The following is a 26911-nucleotide window of genomic DNA, read 5'->3' as shown; positions in this document are numbered from 1 at the left end:
GAAGGGAACTCCGCAGGACGAACCCTTATCGAGACGGCAGGCAACACTGTGCGCGGAGCAGAGCACAGTCACCACGAGAGGGACTGTTCACAAGGTGATAAAAAAATACTGGAGTTTTGAGTTTGTTCTTTCACTTCAAGGACGGCAAGAATACTGGAGGAACTTTACATGCCAGATCGCAATCAAAGGCTAGATCTCTCTCTACCGCGGGTGCTCAGACGAGCGTGTGAAGGAAACCGCTCAGCACGGCACGAACGAAGGTACTAACGGAGGACTTTAACCCGTGAGGTCCCGGTATAAACTGAGGGGGGGGAAAGTGGAAATAGTTGAATGGGCGTGACGAATTGCCGGTTTAAACATACCGATCCATTGTATTCCTTCATAGTATGATATAGTTTTCTTGGAGGTAAACCTGAACCTATGATTACGGTCACATTCTGAAAAAGGAATTCTGAGAAGCCTGGTTGGCACTTTAATTTCGAATTGAGACTTTCTGCATAACCTCCCTTTTTGAAACTTCAAGTGCTATAAAAATAAATATCATTTGTCAAAATCCTCTGGTGTCTCCGGCTCACTACTTAACACCCACCAAGAGCGCCACTCCGTCTAACGCGGTAGCCGAAGAAAGGTGGATCCAATATTTCACGACCGAATTTGAGGGTCCTATTGGAGCCACTGAAACTAGTGAACATCTCCCGGAAACACCTTGGGTCGACCTTTCAAATATTGAAGACATTGAAACAGCAATAAGGAAACTGAAAACATTCAGAGCCCCGGGCCCTGATGGTTTAACCAACATGGATTTAAAAATGTCGCCAACAAAATGGGCAGAAATGATCAGCAAGATATTTGAGGCATGCGGCAGAACCAAGATTGTTCCTGAATACTGGCAAAAGGCAGTGATAGTCCCTATTTACAAAAAGGGCCCGAGACAAGAACCAGCGAGCTACAGACCGATTGCCCTTTTGGATATTTTGGACAAAATATACGCAACCCGTCTCCTAGACCATTTCCGAGAATGGGAGAAAGAGAGCCAGTCTAAAGATCTACTGCAAACAGGCTTTCAAAAAAACTGATCCACCGCAATCAATCTAATGGTTCTGAATATTCTGAAAGCTAAAGTCAAAGAAGGAGCGCCAAAGGTGTACTTGGCCTTCGTGGATCTTTCCAAGGCTTTTGATAAGATCGACCGGTGTTAGGCAGAAACTTGTGCAGTTCTCTCTGGGACCACTGCAAAAGATTTAAGACTACAGGTGTTTGGCAGTGAACCCACTTGGTAGCAGTCTGTACCACACAGATTCACTTGGTAGCTGTGACTGAGCAGTCAGACTTCCCACAAGAAGAGTTAGGCAGTATACAGAGTATTCACAATAGGTCAAGAGGACACATTACAACAAGTAAACACTGACCAGGGCTTGGTGTAAAAGAGATATAATTATTTATTTAAAACCACATCTAGAAAAACACATAGGCACTAATAGTAAGCAATTCAAAAACACGGTCACTAAAAGATATACACTCCCTTAAAAGAATATTAGACAAGTCTTAAGTAAAGCCCCACTTATTTTCAGACAGCGGTGAGCGCTTAACGTAGATGGCACTCTAATAGTTTGTTTTTTAAAAGGGAGAGAAAAACAGAGAATAAATTGAAACAGATCCCAACACTTTTTCACGAACACACAAGAGAGGAAGGCAAAGTAACACCGTGAATTCAGTCAGTAGGCCGGATCCGCTTTAAGGGGATCAAAATGAAATGTGTCCAAGGTCACACGGTTGCAGTGCACAAAAGTCTTGTAACGGTTCAAAAAGGAGTTGGACCAAAGAAAGGGACCAGTTAGAGGGTCAAGGCGGCCAGCCCAGTCCAGAAGGTTAAGGGGTTATTATTACCTTGTAGCAATCTTTAGAAAGGGAGGCCTGGCGGACACGGTACCTTAAAGTGATGAGAACGCTCCAGCGGGGGCAGTTGTTCCTGGCAGCGGATGCAAGTCGGTGCTTCGTCCGGGGGAAGAGAGGATCTCGTCGTGGAGGAAGACAGGAGTCTGTTGCACTGCCAGGGAAGAAACCAGCCGCAGAGTTTCTCAGGTACAAGGAGCGGTCCGTTGATTCGCGGTTCAGTGGTGGGTGGCTATCCGGCCGCCGGGGTGCTTGGCACGGGCAGTTCGACCACAAACCGGTCTGGGGTGCGAAGAAAGAAGGTAAACTGGTTGTGCCCACCAGTCAGGGGAAGAAGCCTCTCCAGCCGGGAGATCTTCTCTATCGTCGGGAAGTGGTGAGTCGGTTCCGCATGGCTCCACCGGTGGTGTCGACGTGGTAGGTCGGCTCAGCTTCTCCCTCGTCGGATTCTCAGGTCCTGTGGCGACTTCTGAAGTTCCAGTCCCCAAAGCCCTGCTTTTATGCAGCATACCCCCATTCACTCAGCCTAGCTGTCAAACATGCTAAGTGGTGAGCCGGCCGGCTCACCACTTGGGCCAATGACACAAGAGTGTGACTTGAGTTACCAAGGTAACTCAGTTAGGGTGCCTAAACCCCCTCCCACACCCCCTGTGGTACCCAGACAGAGTGGCACCACTTTTGGAGGCTTCTGTGGAGAAACCTGCCAAAAAGTGGAACAAAGGGCTCGACTTGGGTTGGAGTCACAGAAGAGAACACAAACGCCATTTTAGAATCGAGTCCTGGCAAAAAATACCAACCGGCGAATTAATATTGATTAAATACACCGGTGGTATGTTCGAGGCTATGAGAATTAAATAATTAGAGTCGGTAGCCTCGAACAATGGGAAAATCCCATAGGGAAATATTTGCGGTCGAATATAAAAAGTAGTTTCCACTGCCACCAGCCAAAACTCGATCAGGGGGGACAGAGACGTGCCCCCTCGACTAAAAGACCCCGGGGCAATCGAATTGCCCCGACCAGAACGTCCACAATATGATGGTTTGTACTGGTTTCTGTTAATAATTTGGGACGCTGCCAAATGGTGACTTTACATGCCCTGGGAGACAGTAGTCAATCCCAGGGTATGGAGTCTATGGTGAGGTGTCACTATGACACCCCTGTGTTACTGCACGGAGGGTGCTGTGTAAAACACTTAGTAAAAACACATGAGACCCTATGGAGTAAAGGACCCCATAGCCCATAAAACACATTAACAGTCAAATGAACACCATAAATCATGTCCAAGAGTGGGAGAAAAAACAGTCTCACTCCTGGCAGGAAAAAAAACTCCAGAAATCCAGCAAAGCTGCTGGGGGACTCACTAGGTTAGGAAATTAGCCTAAACAGAGAATTCTCCCTAACAACCGGCCCAGTCACTAGGTTAGGAAATTTAGCCTAAACAGAGAATTCTCCCTAACAACCGGCCCAGTTGCAAGGTTGGAATTGTCCTACTAATATACTGGAGCCCATAATGGCACTCCATACACATACAAAAAATGAGTCAAACTAAACCACCAGGGCGCTCTTTCAGAAGAAATCATCGTGAGGCGAGGAGTTAAGCAGGGCTGTCCCTTGGCGCCAGCCCTGTTTATAGCCTTTTTAGGCAACTATCAACATTCAGAAACCAAAATCCGATATTTCCCTCCAAAAATCGGGAAAACGGAGATCCCTCACCTATTGTATACAGACGATGTCACTCTTATTGATCAGACAAAAGTAGGCCTGCAAAGAAAACTACGCAATCTGGAAATCTACATTGCCAAAAGACAGTTGGAGATAAACAAAACAAATACTAAGATCATGGTGATGGAGAAAGCCCCCAGTAAAGTAACGAAGAAATTAAACCTGTGCCTCGACAACACAAAAATTGAAATTGTAAACTGTTTTAAATATCTGGGGATCCAATTGGACAGTTCCAAAATTGAAAAGAGTTTCCAAAACCAACTGTGGGAAAAAGTGAAATGCCTGACCGCCCAAACAAGAGCGATTGATCGCAAGTTCGGCAAATTTTCCTTGATACCGGCCATAACATTCTATAAAGCCAAGGTGGTGCCGGCCCTAACCTATGGAATGGAGGCCTCGCTTTACTTCCCTCGTAACATCTCGAATAAGCTGGAAGGTCATGTATGGAAAACAGTGTTAGGTCTACCAAAATCTACCGCCATTCCGGCTATTAGGAGAGAGTTAGGGCTGGTGTCTTTAGCTTCAATGGTAGACCAAAGCGACATGCGTCTTTACAGAAGAATCATCATGGCTGACACGCTAGCCATCTTTAACATCATTCGTGAAGAAATACAAACTGGCAATTGTGTGGCCCTGAAAAAGTGGGTAAAAACAAGAAGAGACATGCTGGCTGAGATCGAATGTTAAGACAAATCCGGATCGAATTAAAAGAAAAACGGAAGATTTGGACTGGATTATCACAACAGAGAAAGCGGTGGGGAATAAATTGCTAAATCACCTGCCCCCTACATTCAATAAGGTAAAAAAACCATTGAAGTACTGTGCCAAGTTCCAAAAAAAGAAACTGAGAAACGTGATTTTGAGAGCTAGACTCAATCTGTTACCAGCCAGAGAGATTATATCTATCAGAGGAGTTGTGCCGAGAAACGATGTTGACTCTGCAAAAAGGAACTATCCATCGAAACTTTGAAACACCTGGTGATGGAATGTACAAGCACGAATGAAAACAGAAATCTTTACCTCCCCCCGCTGGCCGATAGATGAGCTGTGGGATAGATTAATCTCCGGTGAGAACACAAAATGGTCCCAAGCGTTAGCCAAACTTATCGAACTTGTGTTTGACCATATCAACCATCTGTGTATCGATGGCTGCTCGCCACCAGACTCGGTCGCAGCTTAAAGAAAAAGGAGAGATCCAGGGATCTTCAAAGAGACTACTTTAAACTGCAGGGGCCAGGTTGTGGGGGAGGTTTTTTCTGGCGCCTCGTCTTGAGAATCGAATGACGACGTAAAAGTTTTTTTGACAAAACTTAGTTGTAACTGAGTAAAGTTCAATAAAAAAAAATTAAAAAATCATATCTGACTAATACTGAGCAAGGTACTGGTTGGTCATGTGTTATCACACAATGCTTAGATTCATGTTCTACAGGTTAAAATCTCCAATTTATTGAAATATACCCATTTGTATTCAAGTAATGCATGCATGAGGAGATTTGGAAAAGTTCTGTGGCAGGCGTTGCCAAAGTGATTGGTTGTAGGTTGGTTGCAAATAGTACATGGTTTCCCAATGTTAAAAAATGTACGCCTAAATGCGCGAAAAAAAGGGAAAGGTGCCGTTTGGCCGATCGCGTTCTGCTGATAAACTACTGTTTCCAAGAGCAGTGAAGTGAAATGGACTACTTACATTTTGTAACTTTCTAGACCCAGCACACGCTATCTTACAATAGGGTGCTGGAGGGGTTACCTAGTATCCCTTTTGTCTAGCATCTCATGTTTTTATGTTACCCTTTCTACAATTAATGGCTGGTGGCAGTGGTTACTTATTCCTACCATTGTGTGTTTTTATCGCAGGCTGCCCTCACAGCTGCAGTATTCCACCCATGGGTGCCCATTTTCCAAAATGGCCCAGGGCTTCTTTTTTTGCCATTTCTTGTTATAAAGGTCCTTCTTGAGATTTACTCTGCGCGCCAAACCAGGTTTGGTCCCCTGTTTGTTTCGTCTTTGGCAGGGTTCACTGCTGAAGCCCGCCTCTGGCTCCAGCGTGTCTGGCAGGGCAGGAAGCCACCCTGCTATGCGATTGACAGGTAGACTGCGAATGAACGGGAGAAACCTGCATAAAAAGGCGAGGTTTTTTGCTTGGAAGGCAGAGTCGACCACTGGACGAAGGAATCCGAAGAAGAACTTGGAAGAGACACCTGCTGCAACTCCTAGACCATTGGTTTGCCCAGTGATGCCCTGCTGCAGTGCTGAAGTTCCAAATTCGCCTCGATTAGAGAAGCCCTGCAAAGGACGACTTCTTTCCTTGGGTTGGTGGGACCAATCGACCCCAAGTCAAGCTCCTCTGGAAATCCTCTCGGAGCTGGCTGTACTTCCATTGCTGTAGCAAGAACCGATTTCCAGGGGGAGGAACACCAGAATCGAGTGATTGTCTTTAAGTCGGATCCGAGCTCTAGGAAGATCCTCCGGACTCCCATGAAGCAGGACTGACCAAGCCTGAGCACCTCAGAGTGCTGGACCCCAGATGCGATGAAAGTCCACTAAGGTAACCGAGAACCGGAGTGGTGCTATTTGTGAGAGCCGCGAGAAGCTGAAACTGGGAAGTGCCGCTGATCTGAAGTTTGCCCATTGCTGCCGCCAACCTTCAAACCGTAGTGCAGGAGTCTCCAGACGTCCTCCCTCTTTTCCCCACGACTGAGGCCCAGGAACTGCAGACCTACACTAGAACAGAAGCTCGCTGGAACCAATTTCTTCAAACCAAAGGTACTGTAAAAATAAGGGGTTGCTTAGCTCTTGTTGTGTAGCCTTGCTAGCTTTCAGTTGAGACTCGTCTTGGCTGCTTTTTCAGAGTTGCTTGCAGATATGCCCCTCACAAGCCTTCCAGCTTTTGGCCCTACAGTGATTCCATTTTCTACAAAGACGTCTAAAAAATTGTGCAAGACTTTTTACTTACCTTCAAGAAGTGCTTCAGCTCCCCTAGACTTTGATCAATTAACATTGGCTGTGAGGGCTCCCTGAAAGACTCTTCTAACCTCTGACTTTGTGCTTTAACTATCTCTCAAAAAAAGTCCCACATTCCATAACTTGTATCGCCGGGAAAGGGTTAGTTTACTTTGCATTCGGGGGTTCACAAGTACTTACCTGCTTAAAAATATTTGTTAACCTTTGTCTTTTTCCAAACCTTTACCTTTTGACACCAATCTTAGTATTGCTCTAACTATGCCAGTGATAGATTAATGTCCACAGTGTCCTAGTTACTTAAGTCACCTCAGGGTGTAAGAAGTGTCGGTGTGCCATCCCAAAATGGCATCTACTGATTTACTGAAACTGAGTGTGTTACATATTTGCTCCCTTCTAAAGAAGGCTTATTCAAACTGACTGTTAAATAAATCATTGTTTAATCAAGAAACCTTTAGAGTAAGAGTTTAATTGGATACTGTGAATATCTATGTTATAATCCTACTGCTCACACTGACCCCTCTTGAGATAAGCCTGGCTGCTCAGCCACACTACCAACCTGTGTAGTACAGACTTATACCAAAGGTTGGGTTATCTACTGCCAGGAGGACAAGGATGGGGTAGGCTCCCACAGGGTAGTGCATACAATCTTGCCTAAAACCGGCCTCATAGATGTACCCATAGATGTACCCAATCACAGCGCTTCCAACACTTTTGCCATCTATGTTCCGTATGAAGGATTTGGGTGAACATATGGCTTTGTGTACATTAAGTTGAGTTCCGAAGATGACAAAGTCAACCTCGATACCACCTTGGTATGCTGGTACGCTGATGGTAATGTTGCATGTCATTGAGAACAGCACTGTACCTGAGCTCTTGAACATGCGAGAACTTGTTTTGTGGAGTCCCTGTCTGCTTTAGAAGGACCAGTGGGGATTGGACTGCTGAACCTACCGGAGCGGTTTTATTAAAGACATTCATTATTTTCAAGAGGGATTCTTCTGACTATTCAGCCAAAGTTGACTTACATGAGAAATGTACCTGTTCACGGCCAGGCGACGATGCAGACGATAAAGAATGTCTCATTTTTCTTTGACGACTATGAGGATGAGTGGCGGAACTCGCTCCTCTAATGCAAACTCTTAAAGTGCTTTTTCGTTCTCTTTTTAGGTCTCTCTGGGGATTTCTGAACTCCTGCGCTGCAAAGATTTTCGTTTTCCGGGAGTGGTATTCAGCCATTTCTAGGCCAAGCACCTCAGAATCAATTTGGATGATATTTCTTTTAACACTTTCGGGATCATTGACTGACATGGCTCACAATCCGTGATTTCATGTTTGTTGACGAGACACCAAAGACACATGGTGGAGGTAGGTCATCTAAATCCTCGCAATGCTAAAACCCTGATGGCTTTGAAGTATTTATTTCAAGAAAAAAGGTCAAAGATGTTTCTTAGGGTAGATCAAGTGCTCCGTGAAGCATGACAAGCATGTGGAAAAAAGTAACTGAGGTCATGTTGGCGCAGCTATATGTATGGATGCCGGCTTCAACAAAGGCACATGTCGGGGGATCCTGACTCGGACATCGAATGGTACCCCTGCTGGGGGGGGGGGGGGGGGGGAAGGGTTTTGCTCAGCGGGAGAAGGAACAAGTTTACTTACTTGTAACTGTTGTTCTTCAGCATGGGGTCTGGCATGGATTCACATGCTCATGAATATTCCCCGTCAACAGGCCGGGAATCCTCAGCAAAAGAAAAAACTGTTTCACTTTCAAACTGTCTTTTTCCTTTAAACCAATCACTGAGCTATGGGTCATACTGCCCCAACCCATGACTGCCTCTCACCAAACCCCTCCTCTGGCAGCCTCCTGCAGATTTGGTAGCATGTAAAGTGGCAGTATGACCAGGAAGAGCTGCAGAGGGGACAGAGGGAGGGTTCGCATGTGAATCCATGCCAGACCCATGCTGGAGAACAACAGTTACAGGTAAGTAACTTGTTCCTTCTCCAGCATGGGGTCTGGCATGGATTCACATGCTCATGAATAAAGAATACATAGCAGTACATACATCCACAACCACGGGAGGTGGCAAGGCTCAATGGAAGCAATTACGCTTACCTCCGGACCAGGTTCACCTTCAAGCGAACAGCTTGCGTAGCACTGCTTGGCCGAACCTGGACTCCTCTCTGGAGTCCCTATCGACATAGTAGAATCTTATGAAGGTGTGCGTAGACCTCCAGGAACGCCGTCGTCCCAGGGATCGCTCTGGTGAAATGGGCTTTCAGACGGCCGGGCAGCGGTCGGTTTGCCAACCGATGACAGTGTGCGATACAGCCAGAGTGCCACCTTGAGAGGGAAGCCTTGGACAAAGCTTTCCCATGGTTCACAGGACCAAAGTTCACGAAAAGTTGATACCACTTCCGGAAACTCTTTGTGCGTGCCACATAGAACATCAGCGCACGAGCCACATCCAGCGAGTGCAAAGTCCTTTCTGCCGCAGACGGAAAAAACACAGGCAACACCAAAGGTTTGTTGAGGTGGAATTCCGACGGTACCTTTGGCATGAAGGAGGGGTGCGTCCGCAGCACCACCCTCGTCTTTCGGAAAGTCAGATAAGGATGCTTGCACGACAGGGACTTGATCCCAATAGGTCCTACCTGTGATATAGCTGTTCCAGAGGGATACACCATTTACAATGTTAACAGAGAGGGAGGTCAGGGTGGGGGGGCAGCTATCATAGCTAGAGAAACATTAAAACTGTTTAACGTTAGCTTCAACTGTAATGGGTGTGAATCCATCCAGATGAAGTTGACATTCACCCCCAATAATTGCTTCAACCTAATAGTATTATACAGACCGCCATCTTTAGCCACCGACTTTTCTAATGAGCTCTGTTCACAATTAGTTAACATGAGATCTACCAACGTGTCCACTCTGGTTGTTGGTGATTTTAATCACTGGCGAGGGAACAAAAAAGACATAGAAGCAATCACTCTAGAAAAAGCATTAAATAACCTAGATTTTGAGATCATAAATGTGGAGCCCACAACACCGCAAGGGAACCAACTGGACTGGATTATATCTAATAATCTACAGTCTCAGAACTGCTTGACGGAACCTTGCATTTGGAGTGATCACCATTTAATCTCTCTGAACATCGAATTGCAGGCACCCCCTATAAAACAATCCTCACATCAAGGTGGTTAGTAGAAATTTCAGGAGTCTGAAAATTGACCAACTCCAACCGTTTTTAGATAAAATCTTATCCTTCCACGAACAAGACAGCTGTGAGACGCTGCTTGGAAAATACACCACACATATACAAGAGTTTGTTGAGGAAGCTGCACCACTTAAAACTAAATTAGCCAGGAAAGACAGTAATAACCAGAAGTGGTATAACACGCAGTTAGAAACAATCAAAATTGAAAAAAGGGCTCTTGAAAGAAAGTGGTGACAAGAGAAGTCCACTGAAAGTAGAGAGAAATGGAAGCTAGCCAAAGAAGTACAAAGACAAGATAAGGATAGCTAAGGCTAATTTCTTCAACACAGAAATCGAAGCAGCAGACAACAAGACTAGTAAACTCTTTGAAATTCTAAAGAGTGTAGAGAAACCAAAAAATCTTAACCTGCCGTTTTCTCCTTCTAAGGCAGACTGCGACATTGTGCAAACGCCTTCTCAGCCAAAATTGCCAAAGCCAGACAAAACATAATTAAAGCTAGAAACACGCTTAAACAAGAAACATTGATCAAGGAGATCAATAACAAGTCCGGACAGGAGACCTTCAAATTTGCTACCATCACTGAATCAGAGTTATTGGACGTGCTAGGTCATATGAAGCCCACGTCCTGTGCTGAAAATGTGCTACCTCCCAACATTATTCTCCAAAATAAGGAGCAATTCGATCCTATATTGTTGAGAATAGTCAACGCTTCTTTTAAGAAGGGAGTAGTCCCTAAAGAGATAAAGAAGGTCACCATTACACCACTGAAGAAAGTTGGACTGGACCCCAAGGACCCGGGGAACCTTCGTCCAATTACCAATTCCAATTTCATACTCAAAATCCTAGAAAGAATAGCTACTCAGCAGCTGCAGAATCTTGTGGAAAAATACACATCTCTACATCAACAACAGTCTGGTTTTAGGGCTTCACACAGCACAGAGACGGCTATGCTGGACCTTCAAAATCATACGTTAGGTTTGATGGATAAGGGTAAAATTGGGATACTGATGTTGCTGTATCTCAGTGCGGCATTTGACCTGGTTGATCATGAACTCTTGGCCAAAGCACTTTGAGACAATGTGGGATGCTCTGAATTGGCACTGAAATGGCTGTTCTCTTTTCTCACAGATCGCCAAGCGAGAGTACATTGGGGAAACAACTTTTCTGACCCTATCTCAATCTTATTCGGAGTTCCGCAGGGCGCTAGCCTCTTGCCCATGCTTTTTTACATTGATATACGGAATCTGTGTAACATCCTAATGGAAACAGGGGTTTTCTTCACTAACTATGCGGATGATACACAGCTCATATTAGACCTAGAGGGCTCTTATAGTACAGATAACGAAAAGATTGGGAAAGTATACAGCAAAATTAATGATTAGATGCAGCTAAGCTAAACTGGATGTGTCTTAACGACACTAAAACGGAACTCATGCTGTTTGGGTCCAGTCGACTGTTAGCTAAACTTGGGATGGAGTATGAGTCTTTCCAGATTAAGGATGCCACAATCCAAGTATTCAACCAGGTCAAAACCCTGGGCATGATGGTGAACTCTTCCGTCAACTCTGAAGCACAGGCTAACTATCTGCTAAAAAACACAGCTTATTACCTGCGGTTTATGAGGGCTTTTAGTCCATTTCTTAATGAAAACAATATGTCGCTATCGCCAGTGCTATTGTGTTATCCAGGCTTGAGTACGGCAATGCCCTTCTTATTGGGGCTTCTGCTAAAGACTTGGCTAGATGCCAAGTCATATAGAATGATGCAGTGAGGCTTGTTAAGCATCTCAGGAGAAGGGATCATACCACCATGGCCAGAAGATCACTTCACTGGCTCAGGGTGGAGGAGAGAATAAAGTTTAAATCTCTGACTCTCATGCACAAATGCCTCTTCGGAAAAGCCCGTAGCTATCTCAAGAAAAAAGCCTGGTACTCTATACCCCGCAGAGACAGCTACGCTCGGAAGGCAAGAATCTACTGATAGTACCCAACTACAAACTCAAGTCAGGCATAGGCATATCTTTTGTAGTGCTTGCAGTTCAGCTGTGGAATACCCTTCCTATGACTATGAGATTGGAAGGTAATCATTTACAGTTTAGAAAACTCCTGAAGACTCACCTCTTCAGGTAATTTTAAAATCACAGCTACTGTTTTAGTTCACTTATTTAGACACAGGAGGTCCTCTTGATAGTTTTATGTTTGTCTTGTCAAAGCGCCCTGATGCCTGCGGGCTGCCGGCGCTATAAAAGATGATATACATACATACATACATACATACATAACCTCCTGGCAGAGGTGATGGCAACGAGAAAAGCAGTTTTCCATGAAAGGAACGTGAGAGGGGCTTGATGCATAGGCTCGAAAGGGGCCCCATGAGCCTCGTCAGCACCACTTTGAGCTACCACGTCGGAGTGGGCGCCTTCACCGGCGAGAACGATCTGAACAGTCCTTTGAGGAACTCCTTGACTAGACGGTGGGACCAAAGAGAAGTCCGTCCAGGAGACCTGGTGTAGCGGGAGATAGCACCCAGATGCACATTGATGGAGAAATGAGCCAGCCCCACCTTGGCCAAAGACAACAAGTACAGAAGAATCTGAGGGGCTGTGACCTCAGAGGGTTGATGTTCTGTGTCCGGCACAACGCCGCAAAACATTTCCACTTGTGCCCGTAGCACTCCAGAGTCGACAACGCTCTGGCCTTGGCAAGGACCTCCCTGCTGTCCGCTGGCAGCTCGTACCCTCTGAACTCTAAGGCTGCAGGAGCCAAGCCTTCAGGTTCAGCAATCCTGGGTTGTGGTGCAGGATTGCGCCTCCTTTCCTGGTGAGTAGATCTGCAACAATTGGTAGCTTAACTGGAGGCAACGTTGACAGGGTAAGCAGGTCCGGGTACCAAATCTGCCTCAGCCACACCGGGGCGTCAAGGATCATCCTGCACTGGCATTGTCTGAGTTGACGGATGACTCGCAGCAGGAGCCGCAATGGAGGGAACGCGACACGAACAGGCCTTCCTATGGGAAGGAGAAGGAGTCTCCCATGCTCTTCGGCAGGTGGACCCTGCTGGCGAATCTCTGGCATTTGGAGTTTGTCGCTGTCGCAAACAGGTCGATCTGGAGTCTGCCCCATCTGAGAAAGAGACTGTCCACTTGATCCTGTCTAAGATCCCACTCGTGGCAAGAGCGTAGTTCCCTGCTGAGGGAGTCGGCGATGGTGTTCTTGACTTCCGCCAGGTGAAAAGGGATGAGGAACATCCCCTGGGTGACAGCCCAGTGCCACAATTCCTGTGCCTCTCTGGAGAGCGCTAGGATCTGGTGCCCCCCTGCTTCCTGATGTAGAACACTGTGGTGGTATTGTCGGTGAAGACCCTCACCACCTTGCCTAAAAGGGACGAAAGAACGAATTGAGGGCCCAGAACACTGCCCACAGCTCCAGGACATTGATGTGGAGATCCTTCTCCTCTGGTAGCCACAGGCCTCAGGCGTGAAGACATCCGGTGTGGGCTCCCCAGCCCTCCAGGGACACGTCCGTGGTGACCGTCTCTTGGTAGGGGGGACTCTGGAAATCTGTGCCCCTGGCGATGTTGGAGCACACACCCCACCACCTTTCTGCTCGACGGAACTCCTCGACTAGCACAATCCTGTCTGCGATGCTTCCGGACACCTGGACCCACCGGGTGTCCAGGTTTTCCTAAAGGGCCGCATCCGCAACCTTCAGACCCTGCTCAGGTAGATACACAACAACATCATGCTGAGTAGCGATTGATGGTCCTTACCGTGGCTATCTTCAGTGCCAACAGCCGTTGCACCTTGCCCAGAATGCATACTACTCTCTCCTCCAAGCGGCCCGCCAGACAGGAGACCGAGTTGAGCCTGGACCCACAAACAGCGCGTTCTGCGATGGAATCAAGCAGGACTTTGGATAGTTCACCAAGAACCCCAGATCTGTCAGCAGCCGGACGGTCCTGTACGTGTGTTCGACCGCAATCTCCTTTGACTTGGCCCAGATGAGCCAGTCGAGGTACGGGTACACGTCTATCCCTTGCAACGTAGATGGGCTGCCACTGGTGCCAGGCACTTTGTAAACACCCTGTGTGCCGACTTCAGTCTGAAGGGGAGGGCCTTGTATTGGTAGTGCTGTCCTTGTACGACAAAGCGCAGGACCTTCGGATGCTTCTTGTGAATGTGGAAGTAAGCGTCCTCTAAATCCAGCGACGCCAGGAAGTCCCTTTTCCTCCATTTGGCCGAGCACGTGTTGCAACGTGACCATCCTGAATTTTTGGGACTTGAGGTACTTGTTTAGACGCCACAGGTCGAGAATGGGCCTCCAGCCCCCGGCCTTCTTTCTTACTAAGAAGTATCTGGAGTAGATGCCAGAGCCCCAGAGTCGCCTTGGAACCAGCTCTATCGCCCCTTTTCTTAGCATGGCCCGTACTTCCTGCAGGAGTTGAGGAATGTGCTGCTCCTGCCAGGCCACCGGTGGTATCCGCTGACACTTCTGCTGGAACTCTAGAGTGTGTCCGTGGGCGAGAGCCTCCAGCACCCATCAGTCGGTGGAGATATTTTCCCACTCGCTGATGAAGCCCGCCAGCTGGCCTCCCACCAGGATACAGGGGTGTGGGCCCGACGTCCTGGCGTTCAACTTCTTCCCCTCACTGTCAGGGGGAAAGGAGGCCGAAGATGATGGATTTGAGGGCTTCTTCCTCACAGCAGCCGAGACCACTGAGTCCGGGGAGGGCTGCGATCACAGGCACTTGGGTGCAGACTCCGGCACCCGATATGTCTTCTTCAGCCTGTCTCTTTTCGACAGGTCTGAGGCGGGATTCCTCATGAGCAGCAGGCCCTCATCCCTGATGTCGTCCAGGTGTGGCACTGGCAAAATGGTCTGCCTCTTCGCCTCTCGGTGCTGGTAAAGGAAACCCTCTTTCTTGGTCTCTTCTGGCGTCAGTTGGAAGAGCTCATTGGCGCGGGCAACCATTGTGTGGAACGATCCCACTTCGTCCGGTGGTGAAGCTCTCGGTGGGGGGGAGACGTTGCCATCGTCCGCATTCATCATCGATCTGTCCGTCATAGTGTCCTTGGGGGTGGGGGTGGGGGTGGGGGGGATACAGGGGGGCATGTGAGGTGGTTGATGAGGAGGCGTGGGATGCCGTTTCTTCTTCGCTGCTGAGGGGCACTGTACCACCGGGGCAGGTGCTGGGAGTGCCGTTGGCATTCTCCTATGGATCTCCGACACCAGCATATGGAGAGTTGATATTATGTCCAGTGACACCTCTCTGGGAGGTGGAGAGGGAGTAGGCTTGCTGGGCCCAGCGCCAACGTCGTTGTCTCTGCCGTCGTCACCCCCCTCAACGATTCCACTGTCCTCAGCGAGTCCGCCGTTGTCCTCAGTGTTTCCGCTCTCGTGGTTACCCACGTCCTCCAGGACGGTGTGAACGGACACCATGTCCTCTTTGTCCGAAGAAATATCCGTGCCGTGGAGCACTGTAGAGGCCTCCACAGGCCCCCCTCCCTCCTTTTTTTGCATCTTGAGGGGTCAGAGCTGGCCTCCTTTTCTCTGGTGTTTTCTCCACCGGCTTGAGAAAAGCCTCAATCCTAGGAGGAAGGGCCACTCTGGGCATAGCAGAGGTCCGCTGGACTAGGTCAGGCCATTTCGCCTTCGAGAGGGCGGCCACCACCGGCTCGATTGTCGAGGACAACTTCTCCTGGACCACCTGGGCCTTCAGGGGCAGGTCGGTCAACTTACCCTGCGCCTTGGCCTTCTCCGGCTTCTCCCGTAGCTTCCCGGGGTTAGCCGATTTCCTCTTCGAGGAGGAGCTGGAGCGATGGCTTGATATGGAGGCCGATGGTTAAGATGAGCGCGCCCTGCCCGTCGCGGGACCTCCTTACGCAGCGACCCAGACAGAAACGGACTTGCGGTGCTTGGCCTTGTCTTGGGCCCCCACAGATGAAGCCCCCTCAAAGGACTTAAAAGCCCGCTCCTCGGACCAGCCGGTCCTGGATGAGGTATGCCGCTGCTTGCTGCACAGGGTAGAGCCCTTGGCGTTGAACCACGCCGCCAATCTGCTGTGCCAATCCTTGATGGTGCGTTTGGGGAATACCAGGCAAATCTCGCAATCCGCTTCCTTGTGATCCGGCGGGAGACGGAGGCACTGGGAGTGTTTGTCCTCCACAAACATTCCTCAATCTGCAGCTGGAGCAGAGCTTGAAGAGCGAACCTCGATCCTTCTCCTCTTATTTATTTATTTATTGCATTTGATTACATGCCCAAACCCTAGGGTATCATGGCGTACATAAGACTTAGTCAAACATATTGGTTACAAGGTTCCAGACATCATTAGGAGTTACAGGCCAGTCAGTTACAATCAGTTAAGCCAATAACGGAATGTTGAAAGGCGTTAGACAGACGGGCAGGCTATGTAGCGTAGGTGCTGCTAGTATTTGATGAACAGCCAGGTTTTTAGTGGTTTCTTGAACTTGGGAAAGGAGGTTTTGTTACTGACGAGGGTGGGGAGCGAGTTCCAGATGCGAGGGGCTTTTATGGGAAAGCTGGTGTTGCCTGCTCTGGAAGTAGAGAAGCGGGGGATGTGGAGGAGAGTGGTGGCACTGGATCTGAGTGTTCTGGGTACAGAATTGCGGGAGATGCTCTGGTTGAGGTAGGTTGGGGACGTGTCAGAGATGCATTTGTGGGTGATGGTGAGTGTTTTGTGGAGGATTCTCGCTTGAACTGGAAGCCAGTGGGCGTCTCGTCTATGTTGAGAGATGTTCTCTCCTATTAATCCCCAGAGCTGCTCTAAGGGCTTTGTTTTGGAAAAGTTGTAATTTAGACATGGTCCAGTGTGCAGTGTAGGCCCGATGGCCTTCTGGAATCTTCGATGAAAACTCGATGATTCTTGCCCTTGAGGGGCGACGAAAGACGCCGACAAACGGATCCCTGCTTGCCAGTCATAGGAACGAAAGAGCACATGGGGCCTGTTTGACAAAAATCAAACTTTTTACTGAAAAAGCGTGAAAAATTGTAGATAAGCTCACGTAGCAAAATACGAGGACACTCAACACTTGAACATGCTGTAAAAATCTGAAGATGGCTGCCAGAGGAGGGGCTTAGGGAGAGGGCAGTCATTAGCTGGGGCAGTATTACCCAGAGCTCAGTGATTGGTTTAAAGGAGAAAGACAGTTTTTAAGTGAAAGTGAAACTGTTTTTTTCTTTTACAGAGGATTCCCGGGCTGACGACTGGGAATATTCATGAGCATGTGAATCCATGCCAGACCCCATGCTGGAGAATATATCTAATATGAGGGATCTGTGGAGGGACACTTTCCATTAGAAAGAAGGTTTTATTTGGTCTGATGCAACAAGTGTTCTGAGATCCTGAAGAGTAGATAAATTAACAGACTAAAGGCCAGTGGAATGAATTGTAGGATTCTGCACATTGATTGAAGAGTCCCATTTACATGTTGGGCATAGGCGCTGATCTGTTAACTTGTTTTTTCTTTTGTCCTGTTTGTTTCATGCTGGGTAATAATAGTCAATTACTACTGAAGTTATTTTTGGCAAACATATAAACAAAGCTAGACAAGCAAGTTTATCATTTCAAAAATTATGTTTTTAGCTATATCATTCAAAAATCTTCTGAGAGTCTGTACATAGCTGGAGATATTCAGTGTTTATAAATATTACTGATCATCTCATGATGGAGAATCAAGAATAAGGGTTCTGGTTGTGTTATAAAATGAAAATAACTTGGAACGGGGTGCCTCCACTGAGCATGTATTACACATTTTAAATGATAATGTGCAAAAAAAACACTAGCCTGCTCTTCATTTTTTAACTTAAATGCTACTAACCTGATGAGTATTAAGACATTTTGGAGAAGTGGCAAGACCATCTCCGTGGTAGGGTTCCGGTAAATTGGCCCAGTGGGCATGCAACCAGCAATAAATCCACCTTCAAGAGCTTCATGTATCTTGGAGGGTCGCTGTGTGGATCCCAAAACTTGATGAATAATGGACACACAATAGCTTATCTGTAGCAAAGAAAGCTTAGAATGTAAATTAACTGGGAGAGTTATGCAAGTCACAGATCGCATCACATTTTTCGTGACAATGTAACATACACTGCAAGTCTATAGCTAGAAGAAAGTGTTTAGTTCATACAAGGTTAACTATAAGTATATGACGCTGCCTGCCTACCTTTTATATGGCTTTGTGCACTGCTTTCATCACTACATGGCTTACTCTACTCCTTAGCTGGAGATCTCCCATTATTTCTTCACCCTTCTTTATTTCCTCTGTTTGCTGCTATTCCTTCTCCTATACTACTCGCTCAGCTCAACATTCTCCTCCTCACACATGTGACTCGTCTAATTTAATCTTTCACTCTACCAATTGTACTTGCCTCTCTTACGTACATTGTGCTTTTACATGCCCGCTCCATCTGTACAACACCTTTTTTCATCTTAATCTTAATTTCCTCTGTTTAACTGAAACCTGGATTCTTTCCACTGATACTGGCTCTCCTGCTTCTTCCAACTTCCCCCAGTCCCTAAGCCAGTCTTGCAGGGGCGATGGGACTGGTCATCTTTTCACTCCTCTTTCACTGAAGTTTCTCGCACTACTGTTCTTCCTCCTTTTTCTCCCTTTGAATACCACTAACTCCTTTTCTAAACCCTCTACCTTTCTGAGTATTTACCACATTCCTGGTACCCTTACCCACCCCCCTGCAGTTATCTTGGCTCTTCTAGCATTGGCCTCTCCTTTCTTTCTTATTGGAGACTTCAATGTCCATCTACTCACTACACATACATCCTCTCCTTTTCTTAAACATTTTGATTGCAAGAATCTTCTGCAGTACTGTTCATACATCCTCAACCCTCTTTTCTCTCATCCCAATACTCTTCTATTCTTCCCACTTTTAATGTGTCTACTACCTTTTTTCCCTCATCTTATTTCTTAATTCTCTTTTTCATCTTGCCTCAACCTTACCCGACTCCTCTACCCCATCTCCAGCTTTTAACTGCGTCATTCTCTGATCTTTTGACACTTCTATCTTCATTCACACTCTTCTCACCTCCCTTCCATTCCATTCCATCCCGATTACTCTGGTCTCCGCTGAATCATCTCAAGCGTATGAATGCCATACTCTTGACTACATATACCATTTCCATCCCTTTCATCCTTCCCGCAAATGAACCCTGGTTTACTCCCGACCTGATCTTTCTCCATTCCTCCTTATGCTGTGTAGAACGGTGTAGAAAAACAAATATCACTCCTCTACTGACTTTGCTTTACTTTACATTCTACGCTCATTTTAGGACTCTCCTGTGTTAATGGCAAACAAGCATTATGTGCCTGATCTCGTTCTCTCCTATTCTCCCCAACCTCTAATTCTTTTTCAGCTACTCAGCAGCGCTCTATCCACTCCCTCACCTGACCCTTCCCTTCCCTTCCTTCCTCTCCCACACCTATTGAGTTTTCTTAGAACTTTATATATGATATGGCATTAATAACGCACCTGTACACAAATGTTTCTACGCTCAACGTTCCTAACAAAAGTACGCAGCTAGACCCCCCCTCTCTCTTCTACAAACACTCCTGCCACCCTCTCTCCTCTCCTAGCCCTTCTTCCTTTACATCATTAATACCTCTTTTATGAATCAGACACTGTTTTCTTCTTATCTCAAGCACATCCTACTGCCTCCCCTCTTGATCCCCCACCATCTTCATTTATTCCCAATTTCCAGCTTCTTTTATCAATGCATCTCTCTCTACACCTGTTTTTTCTCCCCACTTTAAGCATGCGGTCGTCATCCAAGTCTTAAGAAGCACTTTTTTTAATGAAGTATAATACAGCCAAAGATAAAAAGACCTTTTATACTTTCAACTTTTATAAACATGTCGAAAATTATAGATAAAACAAGATGCACAAAAAAATACAATTTCCAACACGTTCTCTATTAATTCAGAACAGACTGCTCCATATGGAAATTAAGTTTACCTTTGATGTTTGACCATATCCTAGTAAGATGATAGATCAAAAGGTATATCATTTCCCTTCATGTAATGTCTCCATAAGCAGTCTTTGATCCTGTATGTGGAATCCCTGTCCCCGGTATCCAATAGAGCTTCAGTTTTTAATGTTGTTAAGCCCCTACATAGAAGAGTAAGTGCGTGGCCGTCTCTATGTTTCACTCACACATATTCTGCTCTGATGGATGAGCTAGGGAATTCTTTTGTATACAAGGCAAGGGGCCTGCAGGGAAACAAGGCCGCTGATATAATCTTGTCTAATCTGTTTAGTGGCGAGATTAATCCAGTTTTTTTTCTTATTCTATCTCAACCAATAGCTCCTTAACAAGTCTTTTGAATTTATGTCTCAAGGTAGCTAATGGATTGAGATTCAGTCGAGTACACCAAGCCTACCATCATTCAGGATCTCGACGCAAGTGGCTTTTTTGGAGTAGCTTGTCATCTTAGATACTTCTGCTAGCAGGGCAGAGAAAAGAAAGTTATTGACTGCATTTACCAGTTTCCAATAGTAAGACAAACATCGTATTAAGTCGATTGTCTCGATAGTGCTTATGGCTAATCCTCCCAAGATAAATTAAACTGGAAGTCGAATAGAAAGGTTACTAATGGCCTTAATACAGCATCCTGCCAATTTAGTGAGTGGTTTCTCTTCTCATGCTTTCCTCCCCAAACTTCAATTCCATACGTTAGTTAAGGGATGATTTTCATGTTATAGATCGGCACCAGAGATACCAACTGCAAACAGTTGCACTCTGCTCATGGGCTGTACCGGAAGGATCCTTGCACCCGCAGCTCCTGGGCACCTCCCACTGGAACCAACAGCTGGAAAACCTACCTCCAGTGACCCCCAGTTGACCCATCCAGTCCTCTGGCAAAATCGGAGTCATGGGAGTGAATAAACGCAAAGCATTTGTCTCCCGCTGTCCTCTGTAGGATAACATTGAGACAAGTCTCTTGTATCCTTCCATTCCAATGCTTTTTATTTGTTGCACCCGAGTAGTAAAACCTGAAAAAGATCTGCGGGAGAAGAATCCATAGATGGAACAGTACAGGTAAGTCATTGCTCCTTTTCTCCTGCATATTCCTCAACAGATAGACTCCCCAAGCAGTGAGTATCAAGTGGGGGCGGGATGAAAGTCGTCAACAGAAAACTCTGCAGAACCACTCTCCCAAAACAAACGTTCGGTCCTTGGGCTACAACTAGGCAGTAGAGTTTGGTGAAGGTATGCAGTGAGGACTAAGTCGCCGCTCGCATATGTCTCTCAATGGCACCTTTCCTTTGAAGTGCTGAAGAGGCTGCCACACCCCTAGCGGAGTGGGACCGGATGACCAGAGGCAAGTCCTTTCCTGCAATCCACCTAGATATGGATTGCCTGGCGACAGCCAAACCCTTTCTTGCCAACGAGAAGACTATGAATGTTTTTCTAAACTCTGCCATATTTGCAACATAAAAGCCAAGAGCCCTCTTCAGATCTAGCTTATGGAACCGCTCAAACTCCTTAGGGGAATGAGGGGGTGGGTAGAAAACTGGCAGGTCAATAGCCTGGGACAGGTTGAACTCAGACACAACCTCGAGTAAAAATCCTGTTCGTACTTTAAGAAAAACTTTCTACCTGAAAAAGAGGAGTTATGGTGCCTTCAGAGTAAGCAAGCGAAGGGAGCAGGACTGCAAAGACTCAGAGGGAGCCGCCATGAGGAAAGTGAGAACCAAGTTAAGGTCCCAGTATGAGACAACAAAAGGAACAGGCGGAAACATATTCACAAGGCTTTTTAGGAATTGGGCCATGACTGGGATCGTAAAGAAAGACCCTAAGCAGCCAAGTATCATTAGACTGTTGTAACCTGAAGGCCTAACTGGGCCAGTGAGAGAAGGAACTCCATAACTTTAGTGGTGAGGCAAGCGATAAGGCAATCTCGCGTTCCCTGCAGCATACCTTGAATCTTCTCCATCTGTATGCATACAGTGAGGAACAAGTTACTTACCTGTAATCCCTGTTCTCCAGCCTGGGTCTGGCATCGATTCACATGCTCATGAATATTCCCCATAATCAGGCTGGGAATCCTATGTAAAAGAGAAGAACAAATTACTTACCTGTGCTAACGTTCTTTTGACTAGATCTTCCTCCTAAGTATTCCTCATCTTTGACACTCAAGTCTGCTTGCAGCTTGCTTTGGAATTTCTTTTTCATAGTGTTGAGCGTCGTGCGGCATCAAGTCTTGGTCCTCAATGGCCTCCATAGCGTCCCTCATGACGTCGACGCTAGTATATCAAAAATGTGGGCTGACCGATACCTCGGTTCTTAGTTTTTTCCGTTCTTTAACTTGCATGCTTTGTCATATGAGGAGGCAATCTTGACGTTGCAAGAAAGGAAGGTGTAAGACACAGTAAATTCTAATCAGGCAAGAGGCGATGGATGGGTGGGCGATGAGGAATACATGGGAGGAACATCCAGTTGAAAGAAAGTTATCACGGGTAAGTAACTTGTTCTTCGAATGGATTGTGCTCTCTCCCGTATTGCTCATCTTTGATAGACTGCCAAAGCAGTTTAGGTTAGGCGGTGGTTGCCCAGAATTTTCATATTCGTTGTTATTATGGAGGACAGCCTTGCCAAATTTGGCTTCCACTCCTGAAAAATAATGACACAGTAAAATGTACTGAAAGTGTGAAGCGACGACCAAGTTGCCGCTCTACAAATGTCTCGCACTGACACCGCTTTCCAGAGCTGAAGAAGCAGCCGCCCCTCTAGTGGAATGCACCCTCTCCCTGCAGGTGAATCTTTGCCTATCCAGGTGCAAAGGGACGAGGAACAAGTCCTAAAGAATGGCCCAGTGCCACAGGGACGTAGCATCCACGGAGAGGGCTGGAGAGCACGTCCCCTTGCTTCCGGATGTAGAACATGGTGGTGGTGTTGTCCATGACGATCCTAACCACCTTCCCCCACAGTTGAGGCAGGAATGACTTTAGGGCCTTGAAGACCGCCCAGATCTCCAGAACCTTTATGAGAAGGTCCTTTTCCTACGGAAGCCATAGGCCTCTGACATGCAACTGTCCAGTATAGGCCCCCATCCTTCCAGAGAGGCATCCGCGGTGACTGTGGCCTGGTACGGTGAAATGGAGCCCCCTGTGTTAGATGTGGGTGCACTCCCGACCATCATAGTGCCTGATGGAACTCCTGGTTGGGTGTGATCTTGTCCATTCAAGAGCCTGTGACTTGTAGCCACTGCACATCCAGGAACTCCTGAAGAGGCCTCATCTGGAGCCTGCGGAATGGAACGAGGTAGATGCAGGAGGACATCATGCCCAACAGCGACTTGACGGCCCAAACCATAGCGGATTGACCAGACGGGTGCTGTACCTTTCCCAGAATGGCCGTCACCCTCTCCTCCGAGGGGGTAGCTGTTAGGCAGAAACCTGTGCAGTTCCCTTAGGGACCACTGCAAAAGATTTAAGACTACAGGTGTTGGCAGTAAACCCACTTGGTAGCAGTCTGTACCACCCAGGTTTACCTGGTAGCTGTGGCTGAGCAGTCAGACTTCCCTCAAGAGAGTTAGGCAGTATGCAAAGTATACTCAATAGGCACTTAGATACAATAATATAAGCAAACACTGACCAGAGCTTTGGTATCAAAGTATATAATTATTTATTTAAAAACACACAGTGAAACACTCCAGCACTCTTATTGTAAAATATTCTAAACACAGTCACTATTATGATATATACACCCCTTTTCCCCTTATGAGAAAATCACAGTAAACACCACTTATTTTCATACAGAGGTGAGCGCTTAACTAGATTGCACTCTAAGGTTGTGGAAAAGGGAGGGAAAAAGACAGAATATGCAGGATTACACCACTCTACGATTCAGGAACACTATTAGCAAGGCAGAGAGCAAAAATTCACTGGTGAGCCAAAGTCCAACGGCTGGGCCCACTCTTAGAGAGAGCAGAGCACAAATGCGCCCAAGATCACACAGTTACACTAGGCTTAGAAAGTCTTGCAGAGGGTTCCGAAAAGAGTTTAGAGAGGCTTTTGAAAAGTTTAGCCAGGGTGCCCCAGGCTAACCCAGGTTCGAAAGCCGGGGGCTAAATCTACCCCGTACAGTCGGTTGCAAGGGAAGCCGGGCAGGACACGGTACCTTAAGTGGGAAGGATCCTCCAGCGGTGGCAGTTGTTCCTGGTAGTGGTTGCAAGTTGCAGCGTCGTCCAGGGGAAGAGAAGATCTCGACCTGGAGGAAAGATGCAGGTCGTTGCACTACCAGGGCAGAAACCAGCCGTGGAGTTTTCTGGTAAAAGGTGGTACCTTTATCTCGTGGTCGTGGTAAACGTGGTATCCCGGTTGCCGGAGTGCTTAGCACGGGCAATGCGGCCACGAGATACATCGGGAAAGCGAAAAGACGGTGAAACTGGTTATCCCCACCAGTTAAAGGAAGAAGACTCTCCGGCGGGAGATCTCCTCTGTCGTTGGGAAAAGTGGTGAGACGGTCCAGCAGGGCTCCACCGGTCGTGGTGTCGTGGCAGGTCGGCTCAGCTTCTCCCTCGTCGGATTCTTAGGTCCTGTGGCGACTTCTGAAGTTCCAGTCCCCAAAGCCCTGCTTTTATGCAGCAAACCCCCATTCACTCAGCCTAGCTGTCACTCAAACATGCTAAGTGGTGAGCCGGCCGGCTCACCACTTGGGCCAATCAGGACGGAGTGCGACTTGAGTTGCTTCAGCAACTCAGTCCAGGGTGCCTAAATTCCCCTCCACCCCGCCTAAGTAGCCCAGACATAGTGGCACCACTTTGGAGGGCTTCTGTGGAGAAGCCCGCCAAAAAGTGGAACAAAGGGCTCGACTTGGGTTGGAGTCACAGAAGAGAACACAAACGCCATTTTAGAATCAAGTTTTGGCAAAAAATACCAACCGGAGAATTAATATTAATTAAATAAACCGGCGGTATGTTCGAGGCTACCTTAAATAATTAAATAAAGATAGTAGCCTAAAACAATGGGAAATCCTATAGGAAAATATTCGCGGTTGAATATAAAAAGTAGTATCCACTGCCACCAGCCAAAACTCGATCAGGGGGGACGGGGACGTGCCCCCTCGACTAACAATCGAATTGCCCCAGCCAGTACATCCACAATATGATGGTTTGTACTGGTTCTGTTCAGAATTTAAGACTAGTAAAGTCAATGGTGACTTTACATGCCCTGGGAGACAGTAGTCAGTCCCAGGGTATGGAGTCTATACTAGGGGGTCACTATGACACCCCTGTGTTACTGCACGGAGGGTGCTGTGTAACACACATCACAAAAACACATGAAACCCTATAGAGTAAAAGACCCCATAGACACATCTAGATTCAAAGAAACACACTCAAATCATGTCCAAGAGTGAGGGTAAATGAGTCTCACTCTTGGCAGGAGAAAAAAATAAACCCCAAAAATCCAGCAAAGCTGCTGGGGGACTCACTAGGTTAGGAAATTCAGCCTAAACAGAGAATTTTCCCCAACAGTAGCCAGACATGTGACCATGTGACCATGTTGAGATGGGCGCCCAGGAACAGAGCATTCTGTGATGGCTCCATGCCATGGAGAATCCGAGATCCGTGAAAAGGCGAATGGTCTCCGCAGTTAATTTGGATTGCCAGCGCGAGAGATTAGGAGCAGATGAGCCAGTCGTCCAGATATGGGTAGACGTGGATGCCCTAGAGGCGTAGATGCGCTATCACCGGAGCCAAGCACTTCGTGAACACCCTCATCACTAACATGAGGCTGAAGGATAGGGCCTTGAACTGATAGTGTCATCCCTGAACCACAAACCGGAGGAACCTTTCATGGTTTGGATGAATGGGGGCATGAAAGTAGGCGTCCTCCAGGTCCAAGGTTGGCAGGAAGTCGAGCTGTTCGAGCACGTGCTGCAACGCGACTATCCTGAACTTCTGGTACTTCAAATATTTGTTGAGGCGCCTTAAGTCTAGGATCGTCCGCCACACTCCTGACTTTTTCCGTACCAGAAAGTATCTGGAGGACACTGGGAGACCCGGAGGCGCTAGGGAATGGGTTCTATCGCCCCCTTTCCTAACATGGCCTGAACCTTGTGCAGCAGGTGGGCCATGTGTAGTTCTTGGCGAGTCACAGGAGGACTGCGAGGGCACCTGTCCTGGAATTCCAAGGTGAGCCCCTGACTAAGAACGTCCAGCACCCATTTTTTCTGTGGTGATCTTTCGGTAGTCTTCCTCCCACTGAGGTGCGCAAGTGGGGCCCAGCTCCACGGCCTGTTCAGGCCTGCTTAGGTGTTTGCGTCTTGACCTGTGGGTGACGGCGCCGGCTTCCGCTACTGTATGCCTGTGAGCGGCCTCTGTAGGCTTCCTGGGCATTGGACAACAGAATTTATTATAGGGGTGAAATACCCCATGGAGGGCCTGTTGGATTTCCCCTCTTAAGGATCGAAAGAACGACAACCTCCTCTGCTGCAATATTCCCAACGAGCGCGCCCCCGCATTCCACCTTTATCGTCTGGAGATACTCACCTAAAGCCTTGCCAGATAGATTGTCCCCATCAAAGGGCATGTCCACCACCTTGGACTGGACATCCGCCCTACACTAGTGGCCTTCAGCCATCCTTGTCGCCGGAGGGACACCCCGTTGCTCATCTGGTAGTACCCGGTATCCGTGATGTCCAGAGCCACTGTGATGCAGTTATTCGACAACAACTCACCTTCCTGAAACAGGGCCAAGGCCTCGACCTTCTTGTCCTCCAGCAGGAAGGCCAAAATGGGTCAGAGCTTATACCACAGCTCCCTTTCGTGGCGCGATAAGATCGCAAGGGCATTAGCGGCCTTGGCGGTGGAAGCCACAGTGTAAATGATGAGTTATCCCACCGCATCAAGCTTCTTCCCCTCCTGGTCTGGAGGCACCATGGTCCAGGAAGATGGGTTTGGCGAGCACTTCCTGGCGGCAGCAGATACCACAGAGTTCAGAGAAGACTGATCTCAAGCATCTGGGGGCCGAGTCCAGGACCCTGTACTACTTCTTCAGCCTATCCCACTTGGGATGCGCGGTACTCAGCGTCTTCATCAAGGCCAAACATTCCTCCCAAGCATCATCCATCAGAGAAATCGACA

At 47.4% G+C, this 26911-nt stretch overlaps 1 protein-coding gene across 2 annotated transcripts in view; it reads right to left on the bottom strand.

Annotated features, from left to right (window-relative positions):
• LOC138468319 (exportin-5-like) overlaps window positions 1-26911 on the bottom strand; it is a 2047117-nt gene that overhangs the window by 749299 nt on the left and 1270907 nt on the right. For both annotated transcript variants that reach the window (XM_069608821.1, XM_069608822.1), the window contains exon 23: window positions 17627-17805. In XM_069608821.1, coding sequence (XP_069464922.1) covers window positions 17627-17805 — 179 coding nt within the window. The remainder of the gene's footprint in view (window positions 1-17626; window positions 17806-26911) is intronic.

The sequence above is a fragment of the Ambystoma mexicanum genome, chromosome 4q, assembly GCF_040938575.1.
Source record: "Ambystoma mexicanum isolate Mex_15411 chromosome 4q, UKY_AmexF1_1, whole genome shotgun sequence".
Lineage (NCBI taxonomy): Eukaryota > Metazoa > Chordata > Amphibia > Caudata > Ambystomatidae > Ambystoma > Ambystoma mexicanum.
Note: the sequence above shows the minus strand (reverse complement) of the source record. Positions and strands in the feature narration are given on the sequence as shown.